Raw genomic sequence first — 10,177 nt, forward strand, 5'->3', positions numbered from 1 at the left:
CGTTTTACATGTGTTTGAATAGGCGGCGTTGGAGCTGGCCTCGAGAAAAGTTATTTCTCGCACCTGCATTCGTGGAAGCTATAGACTGCCCGATAAGTTTTGTTTCGACAATCCAGCAGCACTGATAGCACCGTTGCAACATTATTCCTGCCAACCTTTGTATTCATAGATGATCGTAAATTAAAGATTTCGTGTTGCTCATTGATAGGCACACGAAATCGTGCGCAATATATTTCGCAGATCGGCATGATATGACCGCGCATTTATACGAAACTTACCGGCGCTCACCGTTACGATCGATGCGTGGCCTCTGAAGTACGACTGCATAAATATTGACTGGTTAGCTTTTGCGGCGTGTGGTGAAATGGGCTGAAACTTGCGCTTAATGATGACGCTCTCTGTAAATGGAGACGCTTAAAAAAGCGCAGTGTATTTGTTTCTTTTCATCCGTACTTTTTTTTTTTTTACTGTGATTATGCTTGTTAAAAACTATTTAAGTTATGAGGTTTTACGTGCCAAAACCACGCTGAGAATATGAGTACAGTGAGGGACTCCAAATTGAATTTTGACCACCTGGGGTTCCTTAACACCCACCTAAATCTGATTACATGAGTGTTTCATTTCATATATTTTAAAGGCCCAACGGCGTTACATAGGGCAGGAGCTCCAACAGGGTAGTACGAAATACACGAAAGAAAACATCAACATTATTGCATTTCCTCCCCATTCTGAGGCGTAGCAAGTAAAGGGGGGGGGGGGGGGGGGGGCAAGTGCCCCCCCCCCCCCCCCCCCCCGGAAAAAATTCTTGGTTACGCGCCACTGTCTCCATCGAAATGTGGCCAAACCCACTACCTCGATCTCAGCAGCACGCAACGCCATAGTTGATTAGGTTTGTCTTATAAAGTGTGCCATTTGTCTCCAATATCAACGTTAGATATTACAGACAATATATACGCGTGCGAAATGTGGAACACATACACGAAAGACGTACACCGCGTCAAAATAGTTAAAAGTTATCGTAGATAATCTAACTCTTTGAATCCGGAGCAGAACGTATCGGCTTGAATGCAGCTACCTTTACGAGCGCGAGTGTTGTGTGATGACGCTGCTGTGCGCATAGTCAGGTGCCCATGTGCGTACACGACAGCTGCCTGCTTTCATCGTTACAGAATTCACAGTGCAGGTGGCTTGGAAGGCCCGGCTGCGAAGCTGAAACAAGAAGAAGGTAAACATATCCGCGCTGCAGAGCTCGTGTGTAATTGCCGTTTAAACGGGGCTCACACTCACAATAGGAGGTATAGCCTCTGTCCAGTGAACAGGCGGCGTCGTTGAGCAGCAGCGGAGATGATGATGATGATGGTGATGATGATGATGATGATTTATTGGCATTCCCTTTGAAACGGGGCGGGGACAAATCGTCACTCAGCCTGCTTTTTTTTTTTTTTTTTTTTTTTTTTTTTGCTCTAAGCGGTAGCACGCTCTTCAGCGCCGCCTGTGGCGAGCGCTGTCACATTGGGAAGGTGGGAAGAGAGCGAAATTTCGAAACTACGTACAAATGTCTACAAAAGCCGCCCGTGTATCCGTGATTCGTCGTTTTTGTGCACGTGAAGGTGCAAGCGAGGTCCTCGGTGATGTCGCAAGTATGTTTTGCGGGGTTGTCGCACTGTCGCAATAAGTACCCGAAAAAAGTATGCAGAAACTCCACTGGAGTTGTCTATGTATGCGTAAGCATACCCCCAAGTTTCCAGTTGTCCTACCCCCAAAGTTTCAAGTTGGCGTACCCCAAAGTTTCAAGTTGGCCCAACGCCAAATTTCAAGTTAGCCCACCCGCAAACTTTAGTTGGCCCACCCGCAAATTTCAGTTGGCCCACCCCTACTACACCAGGAATTTTCTATGGTGCCCTATGTATCCCTATGGGTATGCATAAATCTGATTATATGGGTATTCTCTCTGGTCCAATTTATTTGATTCTTTTTGTTTCAATCGTTCCTTATCACTCATAAAGCTACCAATCATCTACATTTACGCTATTATAACGATTAAATGTCTTAACTTCACAAATAACGCATTTTTGTGCAGATACAAGATTACACATTCCCGTGACGGACAGATTTTGCTGGGATACTAGCCAAAGAATGATTACGCATTAAAAAAAAAGGGGGGGGGGGGACTAATGAACAAAGCAGAACGGCCCCAACAGTGGCCGACACGAAGTGCAGTGGGTAGGAATACGCGTCGAGCCGCCGAGCCACCTTCCCAGTGTTGTCGCGTTGCTGCAGCAGATGGCGCCAGAGTAGCCGCAAACTCGACTGTACTGCAGTCTAACTGTACGGAGCCTATAGGCCAATAAGTGGGTCAAGGTTCGCCGTGGAAGCCGTTGCGGAAATCGTCATCCGCTGCCACTGTCACCTAATGTTTCTTTTTGCTGTGTGTGGGTATTATACTAAGAGACCGTAATTTTAGGCAAAATGCTTATTTTTTTTTCTTACGTCCTTGTGTGTCTATTTAACATATAAGCACGAAATATGGACCTAGAAGCATTTTAGTGGCACTTTTAATGTGCACATATAAATACATACTTGAATGTTAGTGCCTATATTAGATTTTTAGAACCTGAAAACACCTTTTCCCGAGTTTTGTCATATCCTTAGTTTATATATAATGTTATAACCCGATCAGGAACTTTGCAGCAGACTAGAGAACCGCTGTCAAAAGGGTTCTAACTGCACGTTACGCGACGATACACTCGAAGGTAACTTAGCGCACATGTGCGCTCACTTCACGGCTTTGACATAAGCGAGAAACTTTAATGCTCGGGCGCAGAGAAATGATCCTTCCTATGAAGCACGATACTCTAACCCGGTGTATGGGGCTCATTTTGGATATTCAGGAAAGCGTCGCCCCCATCTACAATGAATCTGTTGCTGATAGAGTTAATTCGAAACTTAAATCTGAGGTTTTCGCTAGTGAAAGGACTATCAAATGTTCTGAACGGCGAATTTTCTGCGTTGGTTGAATCATCGAACGTTCAAAAGTACTAATATGTGCTCTTAACTTCGGTGGATGTTGAGCTTTCCTTTCTGACTGCAAACCAATAATCACTGGAGAAAAAGAAAGAAAAAAAAAAACGCAACACGAAACCCGAGACATTTGAGATGGTGCTTGTTTGTCACTGCTTACACAACTTTTCTCGTGGTGTTTAGTCACACTAAAACTTCAGATAAATCTCGTAAACTATGCAGCTTGCCTCGTTCCGTTTTATCGAGAAAATAAAGTGAATTTCACAAAACATGGGTTTAGTGGACTGTGACCCTTAGAAAATAATAATTTATCCCCAGATGCACATCGGCATCGAGCCTATACATGCCCCAAGGACAGTACTTGGGGGCCTGTATAGGCATAAAACGACAGTTTTACCGCATGTGATAGGCGTCTAAAACATCATTTTTAGTGCCTAAATATCCGGTCTCTAGTTATTACCATGTTCTTGCTCGAGGTCACAACAACTGGACGGGGGTAACCGTCAATTTCCAGCGCGTGGAACACTCATTCTGGATTGTTGATTTGGAAGCTTTTATTTTTTTTTTTTTTTTTTTTTTTTTTTTTTTTTTTTTTTCCAGCACTCGGCATGCGTACACCGCCGGAAACGCTCCGCAGGCTGCTCTCGGAGCCGGCGGGCGGTGATTTATCATTTATCTTTGCGGATGCTCGGCGCGTCGCGACTTGAAATAACGCGCAGTGCATAGCTGCTCCGACTCGAGGTCGTTTCTCGATTCCAGCGTCGCATAACGACGTGGATTGAAACGGCCGTGGATGTGCGCGAAGGCGTACGCAATGAAAACCAACCCGACGGCCGCCACTCTCTCACGGCGACGGCAACCTTTGCCGACGGCAGCGCCGAGCCGCCGCTTAGCGGACGTCCTTGGCGGCTTACTACGCCGCGCACGCACAGGCGGCAGTGCGCGGCTTGTGTTCGTCTGCGGAACGCCCCCGGCCGCAGAGAGAAAAGACGCGAGGAGAATAGGAGAATCTGCCGCGCGCTTGTGCAGCTTGTGTCGTTGCCATCGCCGGAGAGAAGCGGAGAAGCCGTCTTCCCCGAAGCATTGTAACTCTAGAAGGGAGCCCGGAGGCAGACTGCGCTTTAGCGTCGCCGCGATAACGCCACTTGCGCTTCGCACCCACAAGAAGCGCGGCAACTCCGAAAAGCGATGCTACGAAGTGCCCGAGCCGCAGCCTGCTGCCCGGCGCTCCGCGCTTGCACCGCGCGCGTCGTCGGCACGCGCAACCTATCCGCTGTCGCGGCGGCCGTGGAACCTGCGGAGCCCAGCGTCGTTTCGCCCACATTTCCGGGCCCCAAATCGGAGGCGCTCAAACGCGAGCTCGACTCCATCCAGAATGCCGGGGCCGTGCAGCTCTTCATCGACTACGCCAAGTCGGCCGGCAACTACATGGTGGACGTGGACGGCAACGCTTTCCTCGACGTCTACACGCAGATCGCGTCGCTGCCGCTCGGCTACAACCACCCGGCCATGGTGGCCGCGGTCAGCGACCCCCGGAACGTTGCCACGTTCGTGAACCGGCCCGCGATGGGCGTACTGCCGCCCGCCGATCTGGTGTCCCGGCTGAAAAACGCACTCCTCTCCGTCGCTCCCAAGGGCCTCTCCGAGGTGCAGACCATGGCGTGCGGCTCGTGCTCCAACGAGAACGCGTACAAAGCGGTGTTTATCAGCCACATCGCCAGGCAGCGCGACGGAAAGCCGCCGACGGCCGAAGAGCTGCACTCTTGCAAGTATAACGTACCGCCCGGTAGTCCCCGCCTGTCACTCCTGTCTTTCGACGGCGCGTTCCATGGGCGTACTTTTGGCGCGCTCAGCACCACTCACTCCAAGGCCATCCATAAGCTGGACGTGCCATCCTTCGACTGGCCCATCGCGCACTTCCCAGAGTACAAGTACCCGCTCGAAGAGTTCGAGTCCGAGAACAAGAAAGAGGACGAGAAGAGCCTGGCGCACGTCGAAGAGCTCTTTCACGAGTACCGCAAGAAAGGCGTCCCCGTGGCGGGACTGGTGGTGGAGCCAATCCAGGCCGAGGGAGGCGACCGACACGCGTCCGACGATTTCTTTCGAAGGCTGCGAGCCCTAGCCGCCAAGAACAACGTCTTGTTCATCTGCGACGAAGTGCAGACGGGCTGCGGGCCCACCGGGAAGTTCTGGGCTCACCAGCACTGGGGTCTCGAGGACTCTCCGGACGTGGTGACCTTCAGCAAGAAAATGTTGACAGGCGGATACTTTTACAAGCCGCACGTCCGTCCCAAGGAGTCGTACCGCATCTTCAATACCTGGGTGGGAGATCCAACCAAACTGCTGCTCATCGAAGAGGTCCTCAAGGTCGTCAACACTGAAAAACTCCTAGAGAACGTTAGGGACACGGGCAAGTACATGCAGAAAGGCCTCAAGGACATCAGCAAGCGACATCCTAACACATTCTTCAATGTCAGGGGACGGGGAACCTTCTGCGCTGCCGACTTGCCCTCGGAAAAGGATAGAAACAAGTTCATTGCGGAGATGCACCACAAGGGAATCCACTGCGGAGGCTGCGGAGAGCATAGCTTCCGCATCAGGCCTGCGCTGACTTTCCAGAGGAAGCATGCGGACATACTGCTAGATCGTATTGAGAAAGTGCTTTCGGAGAAGTTCTGAATTTTGGCTGCTACGATTGTTACTTGGATTACAAGAAATGTGTGATAACGCACAGCTGTCCTATTTAACTGGCCCCATAGCACAAGTATATATTGAAGAGAAGATAGTACTGCTAGTTCCTGCTGCATGATTGCCCCTCTACTGGCGTATATTGGTTAACTCACAGGGTTTCCACACATTGAGACAAGGACCAATGAATATTAATTGTATTCAATGGAATTTTCACAAATGAGTCAAAAATACCTCACAAAATGATCTCCTAATGAAACACACACTGTGGTTCCATTTTTAAAGGCTTGTTGAGATTTTATGTGCGTAGCACTGCTGTTGCAAACTGCTAACTAAAAGTGTACACGGATGGTCAATTTTTCAATTCACAAGTGTATTTCTTTTGTTGCTAATTATGTCGACGTTGTTTTTACATCTACTCTGTTTAACTGACATGCTATATTTGTAAATATGCACTAATAATAATTTTAGACAATTGTACTCGCACTCAAGCGCTACTGTGCGAAAAGAGAGATATTTAGCGTATACATAACATGCCATGAATGCTTTGTGGTGACTCACTAAAAATGAGCCACAATTATATTTGCATGGGCAGGAGAAAATTGTTTTGTTGCAACAATGCCAGAGGTAGAGTTTATTTACACCTCTCCATAAGCTTCAAAGAATATTTTAACCGTGTTACTTTTATACACCTCACAAGTGTCGACGTATTTTGAGATTTCTTGCTTTGTTTTGGGCATATTGTAATTTTTAAGGGCGTAGGCAGTCTACTTTGCAAGTGCCTGCTGCTTCAAATGATAATAGATATGAGATTGTGAGACATGTATTTGTTATTTTCTTTGCTGTTGTGTTTTCTTAACCAATAGGTCGTCAAAGAATTGTTGCAGAAGCAGACTTTAGATCTGTACAAACATTTAGGCATGTGCAAACCACCAGTGATATTTGATGCTGCCCCTAGCAAGGGCTTATTTTCCCTGATCATGAAATTTCATGTTCAGATGCGACTTCTTCAAACTGCTATGTACAGTGTGATCCAAAAGTAAGAGAGAAAGCAAAAATGTAACAATTGGTAAAGTATACATCATAGCAAAATACTGCTTTGACAGAAATGCACAGAAAAACACAGGAGTTTCTTCTTTTCGTATAAAATTATCTTGCAGCCAGAGTAGTTACATTTGTCACTAAAATATGGTGCTGTTGTAACTTCAAAGCACTATCCGTAACTTCTGCCTGTCTGCAACTACAAAGTACTGACTCAACCGAAGCACCACCTACGTGTTGATGACAAATGCAACATTTTTATTTTTAAAATCCCATGTCTTTCTATGCACTTCTGCAAGAACTGCATCTTGTTACGGTCTATACTTTTTAAATTGTTACTTTTTTTTTAGTTGCGACATAAGCCCACAGGCAGTGAAGCCGGGGAATGCATTGTAAAAAATCAATTTCATTGTATGATGGCTTTGTGTGGTTCTAACAAAAAGTTTAGCCCCGCAGTTCCCCTTATTTTCTCACCTTCCCTTTGGTGTTATTTTTGGATCACCCTGTATGTTTGCTGAATATAGGGCGATCGTAGATGGGAAAAGCAACTGTATGTATGCATCGAACTACTTGGCAGGAGAACATAACCTAAATGAACACTGCACACATGCTCCTTATTTGAAGGCCATACACATAAATGTAGAAAGCATTTAATGAAGTGTGTAATGACTGAAAAGCATTTCTCATTTTTAACAGATGTGTTCTTCTCCACCGTGGTTCTGGAGACGAAATGGTTGAACTCCACGAAGATTCAGAAAAGAGGCAGTGCATGCATTACTGGTCTCAGGGCCACTTGTAACAAGCTTCAATATACGTTCAAGTGTTTTGAAACCTGCACTGCCCCACAAAATAGTGCCGCTGTTTGTTGCAAGTCATGTAGTTCATGGTATCTATGTTACTAGTATGCATTGTTATGTTGCATGTGAAGCGTGACACCACATTCGTCTGTTGTTGCTGTTGTTGTTGTTGAACTGAGCTTCCCACTTGAATGGTATAATGGGCACCATTGCCAGTGTGAAGATTCTGCGAGCAGCTCATCCTGTTCTTCCATTTTTTCAAACATTTTTTTCAAACCTGTTGTCAGAGATACTATACAATGGCCTGTCCGTGCAGGTTTTAAAGCGGAATGTATTCTACGCTTATGAATAATTACTGGGCGCTCTTGCGCCGTTTGTATGATGCTGTGTGGGAAGACTTTGAATAAGTGACCCAGGTGGCTGCCATAGCTGGCCACACTTGCTGCGTTGTCTGCTTATATCTACGACTCATTCAACTCCCCCGGTGTAATGTACAATGATGTGCAATAAAGTTATTTATATGCGATGCTCGTACTGCAAGTGTTACTTCAATGACACACACAGCCTCACTTGAATGTAGTTTTGAATTACACCGACATTCATCGCAAGGCACACAAAACAGGGTCAGCCTCAGTGTGTGCTCAAGTTCAAAGGCAGGGTAAGTTGGTGGCACTATGCCTGCACAGGCTGAATTGAATTAGCGGGCTCCGGATTTATTTTGACCATCAGGGGTTCTTTAACAAGCGCCTGAATCGAAGTATACGAGTGCGTTTGCATTTCGCCCCATCAAAGCACGGCTGCAGCAGCTGGGATTTGAACTCATGCTCAGCAGCACACGAATGCCATAGCCACAGAGCCACTGTGGCATGTTTTTCTGCAGCTGATTTAGATTCAGATGAAGAGATGCAACCACCAAGTGATTATTACGACTTTGCAAAACGAGAACAAGCTGAAAGCAAGAGCCTAATGTTTTTCTTAAGTCAGAAAATTAACTATCTAAGCTTCTCTATCCTCTATTCAGTAATTGTAAAACCTGCATAAACTTTAAATCTAATAAAAGACTTCAGTCTAGTATTTTGGCTACAGCATTAACGGGGTACAATAATGAAGCGTGCTCAGGCAGTTGAAGATGAAGAAAAGACGAGACAGAATCCGTAGTAAGGGAGGTGACAAAATTTCAAGGACAACAACATTTCCGCGGTCGAAAAAATGAGCCCCTCCGTATTGCACCGGATGACGAACATTTAGCAATCCCCTGGAATGCCCAGTCGTGTCCCTCTAGGCAATGTGAAGTTTCGATTACCCTATTAAGACGTCAAATAGCGAAATTAAATTTGTACACGAGTAGGTATGGGTTCGCACTATCGAACCTTTGTGCGTCATGTGGGGATATCAAATCACTGGCCCATTTCCTTCTCTCTTGCCAAAAATATAATTCCGGAAGAAAGACCTACTTAGGGCAACCCCTACTGCGTATGGGGCTTCCTTTTTCAGTGATCAATATTTTATCTTTTGATGCAAGTACCCTTGGTTGAGCTTGAAAGGAAGTGTGTCAGATTGTGAGTACGTCATTGCTACGAGGAGACTCTTATGTTAAACACCTTTTCCTCATTATTAACATTAGATCCCCCTTTTTTTTTTTCATAATCTAGCAGCTTTGCCAAAAATTGGCATGATCATTGTTCAAAAAAAAAAAAGAAGCAAGAGAATTTATAATCATTACTATAAAAATATAGGTAGTACCGACCACTAAGTTAACAGGAAGCAAGGACTTAATATTATGTTTCCAATGCGAACCATGGCCAGTCACCCCTCGGGGATATGTGCCATATGTTGAAGGCAATAACGACAAGGGGACTGGGGAGAATAAAGTTAGAAATGGCGACACGAAGAGTACTCTATCTGTTTATTATGTGTGGGCTTGTTACATGTAAGAAAGCATTTCGTTAACTATATAAACTAGTCAAAACAATTTGCAAGCACACGAGTTGAACACCAAAGCAGTCATACTGAAAGTCTTACTTGTCTTAACCAGTATTCGTCGAATGCACGCCATGGCTGGTAGTTTACCGCATTGTCATAAACATAACACAAGCCTTCCTTTCTTTCTTTTCTGTCATTCCCAGTCTAAAAGAACCCTATCTCCTTTGCGTGAACTGGAATTTACCCCATAGCTCAGTACAGTGCAGTAAACTGCATAGCTACATAGAGGAGGTTACCGATTAACTGAAATTTATTTTGACAAACACAAGGCTTCACCCCCCCTGTTATTTCCAGTGTAAACTACTTCCCCTGTGACCTAGACTTCACCACACAGCTAAGTAAAATGCCCGGGAGAAGGCCAACTTAAAGGGACACTAGAAGGCAACAAATTAGGCTGGTCAGGTTGTTTCTTGAGAACTTTATTTTCACACCTCTCCTGGATGAATGACGATTACTAGCCAAACATGTTTCCTCGTACTTCAGCCACTTTGGCGCAGAAACAGTTTTTGAAACCTCCTTGTTTGAGTCTCAAGTTCCTGTAGAATCCAATCTAGTTGTCTACTGATAAACAATTAACCAGACTTGAGTGGACACTGTCAAAATCTACAATGTCACGACAAGCTGGCGCAAAAAACATTACGGCTGCA

General features: G+C 45.8%; 1 protein-coding gene across 1 annotated transcript; it reads left to right on the forward strand.

The window, feature by feature from the left end:
* Positions 1 to 3,737: 3,737 nt before the first annotated feature.
* On the forward strand, positions 3,738 to 8,073 carry LOC119433555 (4-aminobutyrate aminotransferase, mitochondrial). The gene has a single exon (XM_037700803.2). It carries the CDS (start codon positions 4,210 to 4,212, stop codon positions 5,698 to 5,700), a length of 1,491 nt encoding a protein of 496 aa, XP_037556731.1. The 5' UTR covers positions 3,738 to 4,209; the 3' UTR covers positions 5,701 to 8,073.
* Positions 8,074 to 10,177: the final 2,104 nt, after the last annotated feature.

This window comes from Dermacentor silvarum, chromosome 11 (genome assembly GCF_013339745.2).
Source record: "Dermacentor silvarum isolate Dsil-2018 chromosome 11, BIME_Dsil_1.4, whole genome shotgun sequence".
Classification (NCBI taxonomy): domain Eukaryota; kingdom Metazoa; phylum Arthropoda; class Arachnida; order Ixodida; family Ixodidae; genus Dermacentor; species Dermacentor silvarum.

What these genes read in the sequence shown, in the direction of transcription:
- LOC119433555 (XM_037700803.2), top strand. Translation starts at nt 4,210, where the DNA reads ATGCTACGAAGTGCCCGAGCCGCAGCCTGCTGCCCGGCGCTCCGCGCT.